The sequence below is a fragment of the Macrotis lagotis genome, chromosome 1, assembly GCF_037893015.1.
Source record: "Macrotis lagotis isolate mMagLag1 chromosome 1, bilby.v1.9.chrom.fasta, whole genome shotgun sequence".
NCBI lineage: Eukaryota > Metazoa > Chordata > Mammalia > Peramelemorphia > Peramelidae > Macrotis > Macrotis lagotis.
Window position 1 is genome coordinate 590,136,063 of NC_133658.1, and position 23,833 is coordinate 590,159,895.

A 23,833-nucleotide genomic window follows, 5' to 3' on the forward strand; every position below is an offset into this window, starting at 1 on the left:
GTTAGTGTACAGGCAAAATTTGGTTGCCAAATAATCCTATGTTTTTATTTTTACTACCTCTTACACCTAAACATAGGACTTGCTTCTCAAACCTGAGCCCTCTCCAGCCAGATCACTATCCTTAAGTTTTCAAATATTTTCTTTAGCCTTACTTTTCCTGTGACCAATAGTGATTATTTTGAGACATGAGAAGTCATTAGAAGGAAAATTGTAGAGGGATTTATTTTTCAGGTATAGGTTAGACAGTATGGTCTCTAGGATACCTTCCAAATCTAAATTTTTGTAATTCCGTGATGAAATCTATGTGTTTCTTGTTCTAAAAATATCATATTGCCCTCCTTGTTTTCTCTTCCATCCTTTCCAATTTTATGGATCATACTCTTTTTTGTTTGTTTTTGGTTTGGTTTTGTAAGGCAGTGGGGTTAAGTGACTTGTCCAAGGTGACACAGCTAGGTAATTATTAAGTGTCTGAGACTGGATTTCTTTTTTTTTTTCTTCTTTCTTTTTAAGGAAGATTTTATTTCTTTTTTTCTTTTTTTCTTTTCTTTTCTTTTCTTCTCATTTTGTACAAATTTTTTTTTACATTAATAAAATATTCTTGTTTAAGAGTAAACAAAATACCCCCTCCCCCTCATGAATATAGACTTACTTGAGCGATAAAGTAAAGGGGAGAGAAAAAATTAAAATTAAAAAAATAATAGTAATAATTGTAGGTATGGCCAGGTGGCTCAATGGATGAAGCACCAGCCCTGGAACCACGAGCACCGGAGCCCACATCCAGCCCCATAGACCCAACAACACCCAGCCGTGTGACATGCAAGCCACCCAATCCCCACTGCCCAGCAAAAACCAAAAAGAAGAAAAAAAAGACCCAAAATAAAATAAAATAGTAATAATAGTAGGAGTGGCTGGATAGCAGACAGAGCATTGGCCCTTGAGCCAGGAGCACCCGGGTCCGAAACTGGCCTCAGACGCTCAAAGATCACCCTGCTATGTGGCCCCAGGCAGGCCACCCAGCCCAAAATAATAATAATAAAAAATGTGCTTCAGTCTTCGTTCCAACACCAACAACTCTGTCATGGGTGTATCGCATTCTTTGGTAAGTCCATCGCAAAAGTTACTTCCATATTTTTCCAACGTTTCTATTGCTGATCGCAAATCACTCCTTTCTTATTTCTCCACTACTATGTGCTATATTTTCTCTCTCCTTTCACTCTGACTCTGCTGTAGGGTAGCTGAGTGGCACAGCAGACAGATGCCTGGTCCTGGGGCCAAGAAGCCCTGAGCCCCCCCCTACCACCCCTTAGGCCCAGCACCCACCTGGCCCCATGGTCCTGAACAGGCCTTCCAATCCCAGCCCCTTGCAAGAAGTAAAAAAGAAAATGTGTTATATCTGACCATTCTCCCCACATGGTCCATCCTCTCCTCCTTTATTCACATCCCCACCCCTTCCCCCCATCCCTCTTCTCTCTTTCTTACTCCAGATGTCTATAACGCATTGAGTATGTATGCTGTTTCCTCTCCTAGCCACCTCTGATGAGAGCAAAGGTTCCCTCATTCCCCCTTGCCTCCCCCCTTCCATATCATTGCAATAGCTCATTGTAATAAAAAAAAAATCTTATTATATGAAATAGCTTGGCCTATTCCCCCTCTCCTTTTTCTTTCTCCCATTACATTTCCATTTTTTTCTATTGACTCCATTTTTACACCATATTTTATCTTCAAATTCAGCTTTCTCCTCCCTCTACCTGCTCTGTTAACTGAGAAGGTTCATATGAATATTATCAGTGTCATTTTTCTATGCAGGAATACATGCAGTTCATCATCATTAAGTCCCTCATATTTTCCCCCTCTCCTCCAATCTCTATGTTTCACCTGAGTCCTATATCTGAAGATCAAACATTCTGTTCAGCTCTGGCCATTCCAACAGGAACATTTGAAATCCCCCTGGTTCATTGAAAGTCCATATTTTTCCCTGGAAGAGGACATTCAGCCTTGCTGGGTAGTTCATCCTTGGCTGCATTCTAAGCTCTTTTGCCTTCCGGCATATTATATTCCAAGCCCTATGAGCTTCCAATGTAGTTTCTGCTAAGTCCTGTGTGATCCTGACTGCAGCTCCACAATATTTGAACTGTGTCCTTCTGGCTGCTTGTAATATTTTCTCTTTGACTTGGGAGTTCTGGAACTTGGCTATAATATTTCTAGGGGTTGGTTTTTTGGGATCTCTTTCTCTGGGGGATCGGTGGATTCTCTCCATTTCTATTTTGCCCTCTGCTTCTAGAATATCAGGGAAATTTTCCTGTAGTAATTCTTTGAAAATGATGTCAAGGCTCTTTTCCTGATCATGACTTTCAGGTATTCCAATAATTTTTAAATTATCTTTCCCAAGTCTGTTTTCCATATCAGTTATTTTTTCAATGAGATATTTCACATTTTCTGCTAATTTTTCATTTTTTTGGTTTTGAAGTATTGATTCCTGATTTCTGGTAAATTCATCAATCTCCCTGAATTCTATTCTTTGTCTGAAGGATTTGTTCTCCTCAGAGAGTTTTTTTTAACTGTTTTATCCATTTGACCTAAGCTGTTTTTTAGCATACAATTTTCTTCAGCATTTTTTTGGATTTCCTTGACTAAGCTGCTGACTTCATTTTCATGTTTTTCCTGCATCTCCTTTCTTTTCCCAGTTTTTCTTCCAACTCCCTCATTTGATTTTCAAAGTCTTTTTTGAGCTCTGTCATGGCCTGAGCCCAATTTCTGTTTTTCTTGGAGTCTTTAGATGGAGGAGCTTGTGCTTCCTCATCTTCAGACTGAGTGTTTTGATCCTTCTTGGGCTCATATGCAAAATATTTCTCAATGGTCTTCCTCTTGTTTCTCTGCTTGCTCATTTCCCCAGCCTGGGCCTGTTTTGGGGGTGCTTCCTCAGCTTTTGGGACACTCCTACAAGGGTCTCAGTGTGTGAGGCTCTGTCCTCCCTCCTGGTCTGTGAATGACCATAAGCACCCCCCTCTGCCACGGGGCTGAGGTGGGGGGGCCCTGCTGTTCTATAGTGGGGCCTAGACTGCCATCAGGATCTGAATGTGGTCAGAGCCCCAGAGTCCTGTTCTAGGGGCAGAGGACAGAGCTCTGCAGTCTCTCTTCACTCCCCTCCCTCAGCTCAATGGGCTCATGCCCTGGAGGCTCCTGCTTACCGGCTCTGCCTGCTTCTGTTCCTGGATCTGGGCTGCAGAAAGACCAAGCTGCTGGCTGTGTGCCCTGAGGGCTGGGCTCCAGGAGCTTGCTCTGGCAGAGGTCCCCCGCTGTTCCCCGACTTTGTGCCTGGTGCTCCGTGGGGTATAGCTCAGGAGACTCCCCCGCTGCTGTGAGCTGGGGCTCCCAGCACCCTGGGGCTGCCTCCGGGAGGCTGAAGTTCTTTCGCTCTGGTGGGCCACCCCTCTGGCGGGCCGCCCCTCCAACCCCGGGGAGCAGAGCTTTTCTGCTCTTTTCCAGGTTACCTTGAGTAGGAAAACTGTCTCACTGGGTCCCTTTTTGGGTTCTATCTCTCGAAAGTTTAGTTAGAGTCCTTAGTTTCGAAGTTTTATCAGAGAGCACCTAAGACTCGATCCCTTCTTGTTGCCATCTTGGCTCAGAAGATTTTATTTATTTTGAGTTTTACAGTTTCCACCCATTCTTGCTTCACCACCCACAGAAGGCATTCTGTTAGTCTTTATATTATTTCCATAGCATACATTGATCTCAGTTGAATGTGATGGGAAAGAAATTATATCGTTAAGGAAGAAAAATAAAGTATGAGATAGCAAAATTACATAATAAGATATTGGGTTTTTTCTCTAATTTGAAGGTAATAGTCTTTTATCTTTGTTCACAGTCCACAATTCTCTGGATACAGATGGTATTCTCCATTGCAGATAGCCCAAAATTTTCCCAGGTTATTGCACTGATGGAATGAGCAAGTCCATCAAGGTTGATCATCTCCCCCATGTTGCTGTTAGGGTATACAGTGTTTTTCTGGTTCTGCTCATCTCGCTCAGCATCAGTTCATGCAAATCCTTCCAGGCTTCCCTGAATTCCCATCCCTCCTGGTTTCTAATAGAACAAGAGTGTTCCATGACATACATATACCACAGTTTGTTAAGCCATTCCCCAAGTGAAGGGCATTCACTTAATTTCCAATTTTTTGACACCACAAACAGGGCTGCTATGAATATTTTTGCACAAGTGATGTTTTTACCCTTTTTGATCATCTCTTCAGGGTATAGGCCCAGTAGTGGTATTGCTGGATCAAACGTTATGCACATTTTATTGCCCTTTGGGCATAATTCCAAATTGTTCTCCAGAAAGGTTAGATGAGTTCACAACTCCACCAACAATGTATTAGTGTCCCAGATTTCCCGCATCCCTTCCAACATTGAGTATTGTCTTTCCTGGTCACATTGGCCAGTCTAAGAAGTTGTGAGGTGGTATCTCAGAGATGCTTTAATTTGCATTTCTCTACTAAGTAATGATTTAGAGCAATTTTTCATATGACTACGGATGGCTTTGATTTCCTCAGCTGTAAACTGTCTTTGCATATCCTTTAATCATTTGTCAATTGGGGAATGGCTTGGTTTTTTTTTTATAAATTTGACTCAGTTCTATGTATATTTTAGAAATGAGTCATTTGTCAGAAATACTAGTCGCAAAAATTGTTTTCCAATTTAGTACCTTTCTTTTGATCTTGGTTACAGTGGTTTTATCTAGTTTGTTTTCAATGATGTTCTCCATCTCTTCCTTGGTCATAAACTACTTCCCTTTCCATAGATCTGACAAGTAAACTATTCCTTGATGTTCTAGTTTGCTTAAAATATTGTTTTTTATGTCTAAATCCTGTATCCATTTGTACCTTCTCTTGGTATAGGGTGTGAGGTCCTAATCTAATCTAAGTTTCTTCCATACTAACTTCCAATTTTCCCAACAGTTTTTATCGAAGAGAGAGTTTTAATCCCAATAGAGAGTTTTAATCGCAATAGTTTGACTCTTTGGGTTTATCAAACAGTAGATGACTATAATCATTTCCTGCTATTGCACCTAGTCTATTCCACTGATCCACCCCTCTATTTCTTAGCCAGTACCAGACAATTTTGATGACTAATGCTTTATAATATAATTTTAGATCTGGTAAGGCCTGAGACTGGATTTGAATTCAGGTTCTCCTGACTCCAGGGCTGGTGCTCTATCTACCTCTACCTAGCTGCCCCATGGATCATACTCTTTTCTATAAGAGGGAAGCTATGGAAAGAGAGAGGCAGTATTCATAAAGGAAAGATAGGTAGTGGAGGAAGGGGGGGGAGAGGGAGAGAGAGAGAGAGAGAGAGAGAGAGAGAGAGAGAGAGAGAGAAAGGAAAGGAAGGGAAGGGCAAAAGGAGGGGAGAACACTTGAGAAACTTAGGAAAGCTTATGAAGAGAGAAATAAAGAAAAGAACAAGAGGATAGTGGGTGGTGAGGGAGGGAGGAAAGGGTAAGTAGGAGCAGTATGAGCCATTTTTCACTTGATAGGAAAAAGTGGGTTGAAGTGAAATCCTTTCCAAAATTATTGTTTTGTCTCTTTCTTCCCATTCTCTCAAGCTTACTAATGGTATACATCAGTTTCTTCCCCACAAATTCTAATGGTGATGGCTACTTTTTAATAAAACACAAAAGAAAGAACTTTTATAAATAAATAAATTAATTAAAATTAATTAATTAAATTTAAATAAATTAAATGAAAATAATAATGCATTTGTGACTTATTATCTATGTCTTCTGAAATCATAGGTTTAGAATTAGAATGGAATTTAGAAGTGATCTAATTTAGCTCCTTTATTTTATAATTAAGGACATTGAGGCAAAGAAAGAAAAGAAAACTTGACTAAGACCTTCCCATTATTAAATAACATTAACTAGATTGGAATACAGGTCTTCTCCCATCTAAAGCTTTCTTCTCTGCATATGTAGTTTAGTCATGTCCAATTCTTCATGACCCTGTAGGCCTCTGTTCTTGAGGTTTTCTTGGCAAAGAAAATGGAGTGGTTTTCTTCTTCAGTGGCATACATTAATAAAGTGACTTGCCCAAGGTCACACATCTAGGAAATTTCTGAGTCTAGATTTGAACTGAGGAAGATGAATCTTCCTGACTCCATGCCCAGCACTTTATTCATGGCACCACCCTGCTGTAGAACACTGCTTCATTTCATTTCTTTCAAGAAATAAACAATTAAACTTTATGAATGACTAAATATACCATAAAAAACAAGACTTAAGTGTCACTAACTTATGCTCATTTGGGTATCTTATTTAAGAACTTGGCCTGTAATGAACTTTACTTGGTTACCTGGATCAGTGATTTTAAGGTCAAATTGTATGTTTAAATTTATAGCACTTACCTTTTGGTGCTACTTCTATCAAAACATCTCTTTGCAAAGACATGTCAGTGACATTCACCAAACCAAGTTTTTGCTGTTTTTTGCAAGTTTTTTGCCACTTATTTTAGGCACATCCAACTCTTCATGATCCCACTTGGGGTTTTCCTGGCAAAGATACTGAAGTGGTTTAGTGTCACCTTCTCCAGCTCATTTTAACAGGGTTAAAAGACTTGCCCAGAGTCACACAATTTAGACACAATAAGAGTCTGAAGCTAGATTTGAACTCAGGTCTCTTGACTACAGGCCTGGCATTCTTAGTTGAACCACCTAGCTGCCCTGAATCAAGTTTAGTGTGCACATTTATAAATATGTCTATATCCATGAGTAGAAGTGTTTGTTTATACACATACGTAATTTATGTACACATATAATAAACATATAAATGTGTGCATATATATATGTGTGAGTTATATATGTGTGTGTGTGTGTGTGTGTGTGTGTGTGTATGTATATATGTATGAGTACATACACATGCCCTATGTAAGAGACTGCAAAAAGCATTGGAAAGAGAGCTGAACTCAGAGTCAGGAAGACAGAGTCAGGAAGTCCTACCTCTGACATGTACCCATTATGTGATTTTAAGCAAATCCCTTAACTTCTCAATGCTCTGGGCCCCCTCTCTGAGACTGTAAATTACAATGAAGGTTCCAACCTCATCTCTAGAGTTTCCTATATCAGTGAAACCAAAATTTCAGTCCATATTGCTGTTACATATAGACATAGACACATATATGTATGCATACTACAACCATACACCTGTATATTGCATAAATATGTATATGTTCTATATAAAGCATGTGCCCATGCTTCTACATGCATGTGTGCATATACTACACACACACTTTGGAAGACTAATGGCAACTCAGTGGTGAATCTGAGATCACAGATCAGGATGATGCCTAGACCATTGCTGACAGATGAGTATCAGTCTTCCACAAGAACACTCTTACAGAGACACCATTCCTACCCCTTAGGGCAAAATCACAGGATTCTTCTCCAGCCTTCACAAGAAGGTGGAGTTGAAATCATTCTCATCCCAAGGCACATGTTTTGACATAATATTTTTTAATGGCAGTAAAAAATAGGGTGTTTCCATGGGAGCGTTTCTTTCTCTTCCATAGACAACAATACTTTAACAATGAGAATTGAGGAGGGAGGAAACAAGAAAAGGAACTAACCACAGTAGTTTTTACTCCTCCTTCCACATCAAAGGAAAATCAAATATATTCCAAAAGAACCTGGCTTAGTGAATCCCAGGAAAACTAGATCAGACTCCATCTCAGGGGTTGTGTTCACTGATCATCCAAAGTTTGAAATAAAGATGAAAGGAACCCCTGAGAATCAAACCCAAGCAATTGTTTCCTTCATGCTATTTGCCTCTCCATTTGGCTCAGGTAATAAAATGGTTTTGGCGAGAGTTTCCTCTAGCATCTGGCTTCACTTTGTATTCATCACCAAGATCAATAGAGAATTAAAATGGTTAGTTTAACCTTCCAGACTCAAGACCTTATTTCTGTAAAATGAAATCTAGAAGTTTGCTTAGCTTCTTTCTAGTTCTATAATTTTAACGTGGGTCAGTTTTTTTCATAATCAGGTTATAAGGCTTATACACAAGCCTATAAAATTTGATTTTGTTGTTGTTTAGTCATGTCCAACTCTTTGTGATCTCATTTGGGATTGTCTTGGCAAAGATATTGAAGTAGTTTTGCCATTTCCTTCTTCAGCTCATTTTACTGTTATAGAACTGAGGTAAACAAAGTTAAATGACTTGCTCCAGGGTCACACAAATAATAAGTATCTGAGGCTAGGGCAGCTAAGTAGCACAGTGGATAGATAATGCACTGACTTTGGAATCAGGAGGACAGAAGTTTGAATCTGACCTCAGACATTTGACTCATACTAGCTGTGTGACCTTGGGTAAGTCATTTAACCCCAATTGCCTCACATCCAGAGCCATCTCCAGTATTCTTGATTCACATCTGACCACTGTACCCAGATGGCTCTGGAGGAGAAAGTGAAACTAGTGACTTAGCACAGCCCTCCCCCCACCCAAACCCCATCAAATCCAATTCATGGGTTTATCATGGCATCATCTTCCTGATGTGGTTTTCTTCAAAAATAAGGACATGTGGAGCAGCTAGGTGGCGCAGTGGATGAGCACTGGTCCTGGAGTCAGAAATACCTGAGTTCAAATCCAGCCTCAAACACTTAATAATTATCTAGCTGTGTGGCCTTGGGCAAGCCACTTAACCCCATTGCTTTGCAAAAACCTAAAAAAAAAAAAAGAATTCCAAAAATAAGGAAATGCTCATCAATTGGGGAATGGCTAAACAAGTTATGGTACATGAATATTATGGAATATTATTGTTCTATAAGAAATCATACATAAATGATCAGACTCTAGAGAAGCTTGGAATGAGTTACAGGATTTGATGTTAAGCAAAGGGAGCAGAACCAAGACAACAATGTTCACATTAACAACATTGTGAGATGATCAACCTTGATGGAAGCAGCTCTTCTCAGCAGCTCAGAGAGCTATGACAAGTGTAGAGGAAGAAAAACAAAAACAAATCAAATCAAAATACAAAAACAAAAACAAAAAACTTTTCAGAATCTGATGAACATTTTATAAAAATTATCTCTTATCTATCTCTTTCCCTTAATCCCAATTCCTCATATCAGAAATAACCAATCTGTAAACATGTTTGTCAAAAAAAAAAAGGTTACCAGCCTTGAGACACTTTCTAACTTCTGAATTTCCTTCCTAAATTTTGGCGCTCAAAACTAAAGAAAAACAGATCTGGTCTGACCAGGACTGAAACAATAGCATCTACCTGGACATAGGACCATAGATTTCAAAATAAAAGAAACCTTAGAAATCATCTAGTTCTTCATTTTACAAGTGAGTAAAGGAGACAAGTTAAGTAACTTGTCTAAGGTCACATAGCAGTAAATGGTAGAGGTATTGAACTCCAAATCCATTCTGTCACACTGCCTTCACAGTCCTGAACCTTATACTTCTCTTGATGCAGGTTCCCATGTCATTCCATTAACTGACTCATATTGAGCTTATAAATTTTTTCCACTTTATAATTTTACCAAGGCTAACTCTCATCATTTCCTTACATTCTTTTGGTAATCATCCAGTCCTTTGATCTCCTTCTGTACCTGCCCATGAACAATCCCACTGTAGTATGGATATGAGTAGTATATTTTAAAAAACACAAAAAATGAATTGAACTTGTTTGAACTTTTGGGGGGAATCAGAAAGAATAGTAGATGTGGTATGGCAATGACAGTAAAACTACAATCCTAAATAAATGGAGTTTTCTAGATTGATTTTGGATTTCAGTTTCTCATATCTTCTCTGGCTCCCAATACATCAGGTGTTTGGCAATTTGACCCTGGACCAAAATTGCTCTCTTGTGACAAATGTGGTGCTTTGTGTATGACTTTACCACTGTTAGCTTTATGGATAATTAACCACTCAGACCTTTACTGATTGTGTTACCTTGGGCAATTCACTTAACCCTGTTTGCCTCAATTTCCTCATCTTTAAAATGAACTAGAGAAGGAAATGGCAGAGGCTGCTATATGGTTCAGTGGATAGAACATGAGCCCTGCTATCAGGAAGAACTGAGTTCAAATTTGGCCACAGATACTTGATAGTTACTAGCTATGTGACCTTGGGTAAGTCATTTAATCCCATTACTTCACCAAGAAAAGAAAAGGAAATAGCATGCCACCCCCAGTATCTTTGCTAAGAAAACACCAAATGGGATCACAAAGAGTTGGATGTTACTGAAGCAATTGAACGACAGCAACAAACTAACCTCTAGCTGTGTTTGTTGTTCCTTTTCTTTCTATGATCAGTAACAGATGGCATTTGATACATCTTAATTGTGGTGATGTTTTTCTTTTTTTCCTAGGGAGTCTTTTCCGATGATCTTGGTGGCCAACAAAGTTGACCTGATGCACTTGAGGAAAATCACCCGGGAACAAGGAAAAGAAATGGCAACAAAACACAATGTAGGTTGCATAGATGTGTATAGTTTGGTGGGAAAAGAAGTTCTAAAAATGTCTAAAGGGAGGAATCAAGATTTCAATAATTTCCCATCTTTCTTTAGTGGTATTGAAAATATAGAGAATTCATTTTGTTTGTGAATAACAGAAATGAAACTCCAGAGGCCAACTCATCTAACTAGGAAGAAAGGAGAATGATGAGATTTTTCTGAAAAGGATGAGAATGATGATGATTAGTATTTATAAAGTAATTTGAAGTTCTCAAAGTGTTTTACAAATATCTTACTTGATCCAAAAATCCTGGAAAAGAAGTAATATCCACATAATATCGAAGAGATTAAAAGACTACACTTAGTAGGAAGCAGAATTTAAATATATGTGTGTGTGCGCACACACACACACACACACACACACACACACAATAGTGTTGGGGAAATGATCCAACATGATTTAGTAGGTCCATCCTTGTATGAAAAAGACAGTGCATTTAAAGTCAAATTTGCCACCATTCACCATATACATACACACACACACACACACACACACACACACACACACACACATATATAAAAAGAAGAAATGTCAGATATTAAACATTAGTTATATAGTATGATAATATTGAATATTATCCACAAAATGTAATTGATAAAATAAAAACCTCTGTGAACTGCTAAAATGGAAGAAACCCCAGGTTGAAAAACGGGGGAGGGGTCTGATCACAATTTACAAAGTTTAAAATTATGTTTATTGCTTGGAAAGAAGAAACTTTCAAGCTGGAGCAGAGAGACAATTTCTCAACTGCTCAGAGGGGAGTGGGAAAAAGAATGAGATGATTATACATATTTGAGGCATTTATGTCTAAGTAAAGGGGTTTTGGGGAAATATAGATTAGAACATCAGGGAAAGGGGGGCAGGGAGAAGACATTTTTGAGCACAACAAATCAGAATGTAGGATGTTTACTGTTTGTTAGACAAATTAGGAGCTAATATATCTGTTGCTCTTTCTGAACTGGTTAAAACTAGTTTCAGCAGTTGTAGGCAACTCTACGTTCAGCTAATGTTTACTTGAAAAGTATCTCTGACACGGCAAGCAGTCCTGAGCTTCAGGAGTTCTGATGACTAGTTGTGCTACTTCATTGTTTGGTTCCCCTGTGAAAAGGGAAGTTCTAGCATATTTAATCAGCTAGTATAGGCATTATAGAACTCATGACCAAACTACTGGGCAGTGAAATATGTGCCATCTTGTATTCTAAACAAACTAAAAGTTGATTTCTAATTTTGAAATGAAAGAAGTGTTTTGATTTGAAGCATTTAATTAGTTCTTGTTTTAGTCACTTAATACCATGTGACCTTGGGCAAATCACTTATTCTCTTTGAGCCTAAGTAGCCTCATTATAAAATGAGAGTGATTAGAAGACCTCTGAGGTTCCTTTCAGCTCTAAATCTATGAACCTGTCAGCTTCTGTCACTTATTTTTTTAGAGTGACTTCCAAAGAAAGAGCTCTTCACCATTTAATTGAATTGACCTGAAATTTTATTTGTTTTCAGGCTTATAAGACAATTGTTCTATCAATTTATCTTCTTCCATCATTTAATTATTAGAGCAGTACATCTTCTTCATTTATATTCCATGGTATCTTTTGGAAGTCTAAGGAAGCTTATGGACCCCTTCTCAAAATAGTATTTTTAAATTCATAAATAAAATGCATAAGATGTAAAAGAAAATCATCCATATGAAAATATAGTTATCAAAATATGCAAAAAACAAATTCATAGCCCTTGGTTAAGAAGCCTATAATAGAAACCTTTAACTATCTCACAAACCAGAGTAATAGTATCCCAAGTTTTTTGTCCAGAATAAAATACTACTTTTTTATTTGCTTATTTTCCATCCTTTAAATTTTCTTGCTGAATTACAAAGATCTGGAATAAGAAATGTTATCAAGGGGCGGCTAGGTGGCATAGTGGATAAAGAACCGGCCCTGGAGTCAGGAGTACCTGGGTTCAAATCCAGTCTCAGACACTTAATAATTACCTAGCTGTGTGGCCTTGGGCAAGCCACTTAACCCCCATTTGCCTTGCAAAAACCTAAAAAAAATGTTATCAAATAAATATATATGGGGAAAAAAAGGTGGACTGACCCATGTAGAGAGAATTAGGAATAACTATGTTCCATTGCTTTCTTCATGATGTGGTCAGAGAACAGTGATAGAATACAAACTACTGTTAACTAGAATTACTTGCCTGGTTTTCTTCTACTAAGAATGACCTGGAATAGAACCCCATCATCTACAGGATTTTATATCACATGATTATTTTTCCAAACTAACTTTTAGATTCATAACCCTAAGTCCTTCAGTTTGGAAGACAATTATCAGCTTTTTAAGATAGACATCTTCTCCAAGCTAAATATGCTAAATTCGTTGAGTTTTTCTTTCTATAGCATGTTTTTATGTCCTTCACCTTCCCAGGCACCCTCCTCTAGATGCCTTCTAGTTTTTTTTAAACAGAGCTTAAGAGAGACTTGCTCAGGATCATACAACTAAACAATCATATTCATTTCTCCGTCTTTTCCACAATAAATATCATGAAAAGCCTTATTGAAATCACAATTTGTAATGTCAGTAGATCCATCAATCTTATTAGCTCTGTCAAAAAAAAGAAGTTAATTTGGTATGAAAATTAAGGGATTTGACAGATAATCTGTCAAATACCTTTTAGTTAAAAGCCCAAGGATCTATAAATTGTTCTTAATGTAAGGGTTGACTCCTCCTGGTCACTGCTTCTTTAAATGCTCACAAATCACCTACACAGGAAACATAAAAGTAATCACTTTGCAGGCCCTTGATTGTTTTTCCTTTTTGAAAATCAGGCTATATTTTCTCTTCTCTAGATCTCTACCATGTATTATTAATGGACAGAGTTCAGTGGGCCTCTTTGCAAATGATGGCATTGCCCTAAGATGTAATTCATTTGGACTAGGCAATTTGAACTAATCTCAAGAGGCTGATATTCTCTTTGTCTCCATTTCTATCTGGGATTCAGTTCTTCCATTGTTAGGGTGTGTTTTTTTTTAATCTTTTCTACCTTAGAAATCATTCTCTTGGAGAGAGAAGATCTAGACAAAATTGGAGCCAAGTAATTTTGCTTTCTCTCTTTTATCTGCTAACTCTAATTAATCTACCCCTCACAGTAGACCTGTGCCCTGGGCACATTCTCAAAAAGCACTTTTTGTAACCCTTAACATTTTCAGAAAACTTTAAATCATACTAGGCTTTAGTCTTTCTGCTATATTCTCTGAAATCTAAGTATACAAACTTATGTCATCTCCTATCTTTTCCATATATTTTTGTAATCTGTACTTATTCAGGTCTGTTTGAATATATCCCATCTTTCACTTCTGTTTCAGAATAAGAGATACTTGTACCTTCAGAATTTTATTATTGAAGCTTTTCATCCCTATTTATCTATCTTCCTCTCCTGATTCTCTGAATCCTTGTCTTATCTCTTAACTTCCAGAAATCTGACTTCATAGTCTATGCTGGACCTTAACTGAACCTTTTCTAATTTAGTTCAAGGTGGCATGCTCATGCTGTCCTAAGGTTCCTAACAATTCTGTTCCCTCAAGTGGTTCTTGATTGCTCAGAATTAAGTCCATAGTAGCATTTATTTCATTGTTTCCTTAGTCTTATTATAGGATGAAATTGTCAGTAAAGAAAAATCATGATTTCATTATATATCCTGATTTTAGCAAGATAGTTGAAGTCCTCCCCCCCCCATCACTATTATATATTGTCCCTATACAGTTTGGTAATTTATATCATCATCTATATCCTCTGTTTAATGAGGTGGTCTATAGTGACCTCTTATAAAAATATCACTTACGAAACTATTCTGTCTAGGAAAGGAATAGATATGATTAATGCTTTCATAAAATAATGCAAAATATACTTGTGTCAGGCACTTTAAGAGTATTTTTCATTATTATTCCCATTTTACTGTTAAGGAAACTTGGCAAACAGAGCTTGAGAGACCTTCCCAGGATCATATAAGTAATAAAATGTCTGAAGTTGGATTTGAACTCTAGACTTTGACTATATTATCAACTGTGCCACCCAGAGGTGGATTCCTAGCAATTATGCAAATATGCACATACTTATTGGGGTGGAGTGGTGGTAGTGAGTGAGATCAGAACTGTGATTGATATAGGAAATTCTGAATAGTTTCTGATCAGAACAGGTCAACTTACAATTTTAGAGAATTGCCCAATCATGGAGAAGTTAAAATGGCACATGACCCATTTTGAATTTCTAGGTAGCTATTGCTTACTAAAATGCTAAGAATCTCTAAACTACAAAGATGTTTGATGAATCTGTTTGTATTTTTCATTTTTATGAAATAGAACTTTTGTCTTACAGATACCATATATAGAGACCAGTGCTAAGGATCCGCCACAAAATGTTGACAAAGCCTTTCATGACCTTGTTAGAGTAATTAGGTAAGTTGTAATGCCTTTCTCTAAATCATAATAATCTACATATAAATGTTAACTATTGTTATTACTTAACAAAGGCCTTGCTTTTAGATACCTATAGAAACAGATATTTTGCTCAATATAGCTTCTTGGTATTTGTTTTGCATGAGATTGGTTATAAAATTACTTTCAAATTATATTAATTTTTAATGTTTGAATGGTATTAGGTTATATGAGAATGCTTCTCTTATTTGACCAAGAAAGATAAATTAATAACTAAACAGTTTACCATCATGTTCAGAATCACCATAAAGAATTCAGCAGCATTGAACACTAAAGAATCCATCTTTCAGAATACTTGTAAGAAAAAATATTCTGCAGTTCTAATAACTTACCTATACATAGTATTAGTCATTGTAACATGGGTAAATAAATGTTAGACGGCAAGCAGTCTTCAACTTCTGTACCAGGACTTGAGGGAGGAGGGAGTGTAAGGTGGAAGTACAAACCATATATTAATAATATATTAATATTATATTGTATTTTTATCTTGTTAAATATTGTTAAATATTTCCCAATTGAATTTAATCTGGTTCTAGCCAGCAGTTGGGAGTGTTGTGGCCATATTAAGGAAGTATCTTATTGCTCCCTTCATATTTGGCTACAACTTCCCTTTTCAACCTGATCTCCAGTAACCCTCCTTTGTATTCTATCCATTCTATCCCCATGTGCTAGACTACTTGCCATTCTTAAAGTATTCCTGTATTTTTCCAATTCCTTACTTTGCCTCATTGCACTTTTTTTTGCCCAGAATGCCCACCTTCCTCAAACTATTTTATATTCATTATATACATACTACATATATAAATACACACATAGATACACAATATATATTTTTTTAGGTTTTTTCAAGGCAAATGGGGTTAAGTGGCTTGCCCAAGGCCACATAGCTAGGTAATTATTAAGTGTCTGAGACCGGATTTGAACTCAGGTACTCCTGACTCCAGGGCCAGTGCTCTATCCACTGTGCCACTTAGCCACCCCCACAATATACTTTTATACTTTACATATATAAATATATATACAGGTATGTAATAACTAAAATAATATATAAATATATCATACTTATTTATGAATGTTGTGTCCACCATTAAATGGAGTTCCTTGAAGGCAGGGAACTAATTCAATTTTGTCTTCTGTCTTCAGTGTTAGGTAGAATGCCTGGCACGTGGGGGACACAATAAATGCTTGCTGATTGATTAATTAATTGTTCTAAAATGAATAACATTCTATAGTAGTCATAAGAATTATAAAATAAAATAAATGTATGTGGAGCCTTTAAACTTGGCTTCCTGGCATCTGTCTTCTGTCCCTTACCACCATCTCCTACCTCTTTCCCTTCTCCTTTCAGTTTAATTCATTCAAACAAACATTTACTAAGTACTTTCTGTGTGTGGAATACCATGATAGAACCTGGGGAACTAACAGACTGGACCTGTGGTCTGCAGAGAATTTCCTAAGAAGGAAATTCCCACTGCAATGCAGATCAGTCCCTTCTCTGTCTAAAGCACAGATAGGTTAAGGTGACAAGAGTCACAGGGTCAGTAGGTGTCAAAAGCAGGATTGAAAAACTTATGTCTTTCTTTGTGGCTTGTATCAAGTTCTCTATCCACCATTTATGTAACTGAAATCTGAGGTTTATAAATGGGCTTAAATGAAACCATGTGTATATATAAAATAAACACATTAGAAACCTTAAAGCACTATTTATATATCAGTTATTTTTTGTAGGATATCATTCCTGCCCTTTTATGGCTTACAGTCTAGAGAAGTGGGGGTATCACATAAAGATAGCTAAAATACACAATATTATTTGACCCTTGCTTCAGAGCAGTACAGAATAAAGTCTCAAGAGAAAAAAAAAAGTTATCTTTTGATAAATTGAAGCAAATCCTTCCTAGAGTTAGGCATTTCTGCTACACACCCTAATGGTGAGTGGATGGTACTGGTTGGGGCAATGAAGTCAGGCCTATAGCTAGAGTCTTAGACCATAGTACTAGACACTATAATCCACTGCAGAAAACCCCCAAAATAAGTATTCTTTATATTTTTTTAAAGGACAAATATTTGCAACCATATAATTTGAAGCAGTTAACTTTACAAGTTGTAATTTTAAAAAGTTGAGTAGTAGCAAAATTCAGAGGAAAAATAAATAAAACATAATTAAAAGCAGAATTTGTTACAGATGTGCTTTGACACAGGCCCTTTCTCATACACCCAACAGCTAGTTTTTACAGTCAGCATCATCTTTCTTACAATATTATGATTATATATTCAACTCTTTTCTCTGTAGTCTGAACTATAAGCTGATGCTTTGAAGTATTATGTATAGTATATACATTTTTAATTGCCAGTATACTGCAAAGGTAGTTTGACTGGTGGGTAAAGGGTCATATTTGGAGTCAAAAGCCCTCAGTTTAAGACCCAGCTCTGCTATTTGTTTGGGTGATTTGGAATAAAGATACTTAATGACTCTAGGTCACTATTTCCTTGTTTATAAAATAAAGTGGTTGGATTAGATGATCTCTAAGCTCCAATATACATCTAAATCTATATTTAACATCTAACTGCTTGATTCTAATATATAAATTCTACTTTAAGGATACACAGTTTTCATGCAGTACATTCATACTACCTCCCTTTGATGCTGATCAGATAGTTCATTAGAAAAAACCCTAGCTTTAGAGTAAAATTGGGATTTGACCCATAAACCAGCTATGGGCCACAAAATTTCAGTTTGTAACAAAAGTCCCAGAGACAGAGCTCAGAGCATTTTTAAACAATTTATTAGGGATACTGGTAGTCCCTAATCAATTGGGTTCAAGACCTTCCTCACTGACAGGGACCCCTCTATTTGACAAAAAATTGTTTTTGTAGCCATTACCAGGAAAACCTGACTTTGAATCCTACCTCAGACACCAGCTATGTGACTCCTGGACAAGCCACTTAACCTCTATGAATCTGTTTCCTCATCTCTAAAAATGGGGATAACAATAATATATGTCTTGTGAGGATCAAATGAGGCAGTAAAAAAGCACTTTGTAAAACCTAAAGCATTTTTATTAGTTAATATTAGCAGTTAAGTATTCCCAAGGTTTTAGCACTTGAATATCCACACAAACATGTATCACCATAACAAATGACTATTACATGCCAGACAAAATTTTGGAATAAATTGCCAAGAGAACCTGTCTGTTTCTCTTTTCCTTTGGGCTCCTTATTATACAAGAATAGTTGAAATGTAGCTTTGCATCACAGGAAGAGAATACAATTAATATTACTTCTAGAGGATCCATGTTCAAGTCTTGGTGCATTATAAACTAGTACAGCTTAAGTATTTAAGTGTTTAAGCCATAATAGCTTAAAACTGCTCTCAGACTGTGGAAATACTAGACTAGGATGTCTTCTGGACAGAGGAACAAAGAAGAAGCAGTTAAGTTTGTTTCCTGTCCTCTTCTCACTCTCTTTTTAGTCTGTGCTTGCCTTGGAACCACTCTGTAGACTGGTCCTCCTCTAGCCCTAATAAATACCAACATTAAACTTCTCTACTTCATAGTGGTATCTCTGAAAAAAAAGTCATAGAAATATAGGACCTGGGATATTCAGGAAACCCTTACATGAGAAAAGTCTCTATCAAATCAAATTATCATATTTTCTACAACTTTATAGTCCCAGAGGGTAATTTAGAGCACTGCAAGGTTAACTGATGTGTTCGGGATCATATAGCCAATATGTGTGAAAAGTCAGACTTGAACTCAGGTCTTCCTAGCTTCTTTCAGGTCAGTTTTTTATCTACCATTTCTATCCATGAGAAAGTTGTTATTGACCAGCCAATTTGGGGAGTTTTCTTGGCAATGATGGAATGGTTTGCCATTTCCTTCCTGAGCTCAGTAAAATGAGCTAAGTGACTTGCCCGGGGTCACACAGCTAGTAAATGTCTGAGTCCATATTTGAACTCATGAAGATGCTCCTTCCTGACTCCATGGCAGGCTCTCTATCCATTGCACCCACCACCAAACCACTCTATGATCCAGTGGAAAAACCAACTTTTACTTATTTCCTTCTTCTCTTCTGTTTCTGAAGGCAACAGATTCCAGAGAAAAGCCAGAAGAAAAAGAAGAAAACCAAATGGCGTGGGGATCGGACCACAGGTGCTCACAAACTCCAGTGTGTGATATTGTGACAGGGCCCCAGGGCCTTTTTGCTGCTGTGAATGTGAACTAGAGAGACCCGGGTGATGCACTCAACTGCCTAACTGCACTGACAGCTGCTTTTAACAGTGACCCTTGGCCAGAGATCTTGGCACATTAAGGAAAATGAAGAGGAGGGTGGGGTGGGGTGGGGTGGGGAAGGAAGGAAGGAAGGAGGGCAGGGAAGGTGGAGGAAGAGAACCTGCCCTTTGAGGAATACTTGAACCATAGCCAGTTTCTTCTGGAGGGAATAGGTGGGGAAAGAGGAGGGTTTTGTCTGGTTTTGCCAAAAGAGTGACAAGCTTTCAGGTCATTCACAGGATAAGTGGAAATAGCAAGAAAACAAAAGCAGCATCTAAGCCTCTTAAGTGTTGATACAATTGAGTCCCCTCTCCCTCTTCCCCTCTGTTAGTGGGTATTTTCTTTTTTTTTAAAATGAACTAAATCATGTCAGTTTGATGTGGACTTATTTATCCACACAAAAGTATGAAGCGTAACAGTTAATGAAATGGCTCCTTTTTTCTCCCAGATCCAGTAACTCATTGGTTTTGAACATTAGATTTTTTTTTCTTTTTTGGTGTCTTAAAAATTATTGTTTCATCAAGGGAGCCAGCACCCACTGTCTAGTGAAATCTTTGGCACTCATCAGACTTATATAATTCTGTGTCTGGATTTTTTTTTAAACTGAGTTCTCCTAGCAGTGCCAAAACTAAATATAACATGAAATTATGGTGGTTTGGAGATTGGAAATGAAACCTGGTTCTTGCTGGGGATTCCAAGCATTGTGTCAAACTTTGGAGGGGAGCCAACTCCACAATCCATAAACTGGAGAAAATATGATTCTTTTAGGAGAGTTTTCTCTGTTTGGGAATATAGAAGATGAGAAAGAGTTGTTTTTGAAAAGGGCAAAGGATGGCATGTGCATGCCGAATTTAAACAGCATTTTCACTAAACCTGGAAATGCTTAATGTCAGAGATAAGATTATTGACTTTTTAAGAGATGCATTAATTTATTTTTAGGGCAATAAATGCTAGGTTCAGGATATTTCCCCAGGCATGTGAAAATGGCCCTTAATTTCTTGGACTTCTGAAACCCATCTCATGTTTCCTCATGCTTTCATTTCGTTGTCTGTTACTGACTGGAACTGCAGCAGCTTAGATAGATATACTATCACATCTCTCCTCAAAGGAGAGGCAACAGATCATATTGGATAGAGAGTTAACCTGAAAGCCAGGATGACCAGAGTTGAAGTTCTGCTTTTGGCATATACTGGTTAGGGAAATCATTTAACTTCTTCAGAGCTCCAGGTAACTCTAAAAAGTTGCATTGGTAGAGTTCCCTTACCTGGAATTTTCCTATACAAATGAAATGACAGGCCTAGTCTCTCTCCCCTCATTATCTCCCTTCAAAAAAGACACACGAATCTATATTTAGTGATTTGTCTTCTGTTCCACATAAATGTTTATATAAAGGCTGCCTAATGGGGACATCATCCAGAGAGTTCTGCCTATATTAAATCTTGGAAGAACAAAAAAATGTGCAACATTTAATTAAAATAACACTGTTTAAAAAAACAGCAAATTCAATCTCTTAAGGCTGGTATATGATAAGTCAAATAAATGGAAAACCTGCTTGGTGCTTCACAAATTTTGGCATCAGCTAGGCTTTCTTGGCAAATATTTGCTATTAACTTCTTAGACTGTAACATGTCATCAGAGCAAAGATGACCATAAAGCCAATAATGTGGCCATTATTGACACATTCCTAGACGGAGCACATTCAAAATGCTCCAAGATAATGCCCAATTCCCACTTAGCCATTTCTAATAAGGCCTGGGTAATGATTTGACCCAATATGGGGGAAATAAAGGAGAAGGAAAGCCTAATCCAAATGGGGTAAGAAAGGTAGAGTGGCTTGGAGGGTTATCATTCTCCTTGGACAGAGAGCAACACGATGAGGTCAGTTACCTTTTGTCCCAAATGTTTAAAATCAGATTATGTAGGAACTAAATAGTCCCAAGAAGGCAACCTGGCTATTCTTGGGGTAAAAAAGAACTGGCAGAGGGAACATTAGTCTAGAAGTCAGGAGACCTCCATTCTGTTTCTCATCTTATTAGTCATGAACTTATACTCAATCCAAACACCAGCACCTAGGGACTAGCTTAATTCTGCCACCTAAAGAATCAGATGTGAATAAAACTATGTTTTAATGGTCCCTACTTCTGAAACCTAAAAGGATCACAGAGAGGACTATACTTAGCAGTTTTTTATTTTTCTTTAGCATTATGACCTTTTAAAAAAACATTAAATAAACAAGGTGCTTTTCAAAACTGTGAGCCCCTTGGCTCCAAACACAATACAACAACCCCTCTGGGTTTCCATGATAGAAAGAGGTGGATTTGAAGACAATAAAATTATGTGTGATAGGAAAAGATTTGGAATGGAGAAAGATAAGTTGAACAGAAGTGAGAGTGAGTGAGTGAGATATGTAATAGAAACAGAAAGAGCTGTAGGATCAGATGAGAGTCGCTGAACACAAATAAAACTCAGCATAGGACTCTGCTATCAACCAGCAGCTTTGAGCAGGAATGATGATGTTGAAAGTTTGTCAAGGTGCCAAGAATGAATTTTGTTGAGGAAAGGGAATAATTATTCACCTTTCCTGTTTAATGCTGGTGCTCTGAAAAGGTATGGAGACCGGAGGTGAAGAAGGCATTCCAACATTCCTAGTGGCAAATATGGGTGCGCCCAGAGTCACAGTCTACTTCTTTCAGTTTCCACACTCTGGACTCCTAATACAACATAAACCTACATTGCCTGAGACAGAAATTGGGTAAAAGATGTATTGATGAATTGGCTCACTTTATGGTCTCTTCATTTGCTCCAATGCAGAATATACTGTGAGCTTGCACCTCCCTTTGCCTCATTTTCACCCATCTCTAAAATGAGTAAATAACACCCTAAGAGATTCATTCTGCTCTGGAGACAATGCAGTGCCTTATTGAAAAGAAGTAGCTATTTGGAGAAAAAAAATTAGACAGAAGGATAAAATCCTATCACCTTTAGTTTAATATTTCTTCAATTTACCAAACAGACAAACTGATAATACTGGTAGCATTGATGTCTTTTCTTTTTAATCTGGTAAAATAATCCTTGACTAAGTAAGTCATTTGGACTTTTATTTCTATGTTGGTCCCCTGATAGTTCTCCTTTGGCACCTAAGAATCCCTCTGGGTTTCCAGACTTCCTGTAGAGTAGCTTTCACCACCATTAACTGCTCCTTCCTTGAAGTTGTCTAATGTGACCCATTCATTCCTTAGCTTCTGTTTTTCCTCCCACCTTGGGGACTACTTCTTTAATAGCTCTTCTCTGCCATCCTTTAATTGTGGGGATCCTCTGAAACACAGTCCTTAGCCCTCTTTCTATAAACTCATTCAGTTATTCAGGGAATTCATCCCCTCTCATGATCTCAATGATCAAGTTGGAGGTGGATGATTTCCAGAACTTTGTTCTCCACCTTTTTTTTTTTCCTGGACCTCCCATTCAGAATGTCCAATATAGCTGGGTTGCAATACTGCACTTTGCCAGTAGGTGCTCCCACCTAACACATGATATACTCTAGCCTGAAAAATCCCTTGAGTTTGAATCTTCAGGCTAATTGTAACAAAGAAGTTTCCCGTTTTATCTGTTCTATAAGTTTAAAATTCTGTATATCAAGTTTACTTAGGATGAAGGATACTTGAATTATAGAAATGAGTCCAATCCCATTTTTATGTACTACATTATTAACAAAAATGCCAGTTTTATGAAATGAACGTGACTGCTACAGAACATTTGAATGATGCTTGAGCCTTTTATGTAATTTTTTTATTACTTTTTTGTGTATGATTCATTAATAAAGGAAAAAGGAGACACACATACTGTTTTTTCTCTCATTATTCAGATAGATATAATTTTCTTCATATTTCTTTGGGCAATATCCCAATGTTCCTATCATTAAAAAAACTTTTTAAGATGAAATTTTCATTAACAGAATGTATATTAAAGAGTTTATATTCTTACTCAATTACTATGTTTTGCGGGGTTCTGACATCTTTTTAAGCCATAAATGTAAAGACTTGGGAAAACATTTGAATCATAACCAAAGGGAGAAAGTATGCTCATTAATCATAGATAGGAAGATCAAAAAAGGAGCACCTTTCTCCTAGGGTCACTATAAGGCTATCCCACATATTCCTGACTTGTAATAGAAAATTTTTACATTCTTCACACTTCCTTTGCTTCCTCAATACACAAACCCACTCTGTCCTCTATAATTAACCTATCTACAATGTCCACTATTTGTTTTCTCTGGCTATTCCAGAAGTCAAGAACATATAAAATTCTTTTGTTAGACTTCTGATATCTGAGGGGAAAAACCATACATTTGTAAGACTTCTAGTCCCAGAGCTATTTCCCACTCCTCTCACATGAACACTTGGCAGACTCCCTGCAATAAGCTGATTAAGTGTCTTCATATTCCACTCATGTTAATACCATTTTGCAAAGTACTTTGCAAATGATATTGCACTGAACATGACTCACTCCATGGAACTATACAGTCCTGAGTCAGCAACAAATGCTGCTACCACTATTCTTTATCACAAGAG

General features: G+C 37.3%; 1 protein-coding gene across 2 annotated transcripts in view; it reads left to right on the forward strand.

The window, feature by feature from the left end:
• The window catches only part of MRAS (muscle RAS oncogene homolog), a 114,426-nt gene extending 91,308 nt beyond the window's left edge, over positions 1–23,118 (forward strand). For both annotated transcript variants that reach the window (XM_074214864.1, XM_074214863.1), the window contains exons 5-7: positions 10,367–10,466; positions 14,879–14,958; positions 19,078–23,118. In XM_074214864.1, coding sequence (XP_074070965.1) covers positions 10,367–10,466; positions 14,879–14,958; positions 19,078–19,177 — 280 coding nt within the window. In that variant the 3' untranslated portion in view covers positions 19,178–23,118. The remainder of the gene's footprint in view (positions 1–10,366; positions 10,467–14,878; positions 14,959–19,077) is intronic.
• The last annotated feature ends 715 nt before the right edge of the window (positions 23,119–23,833 follow it).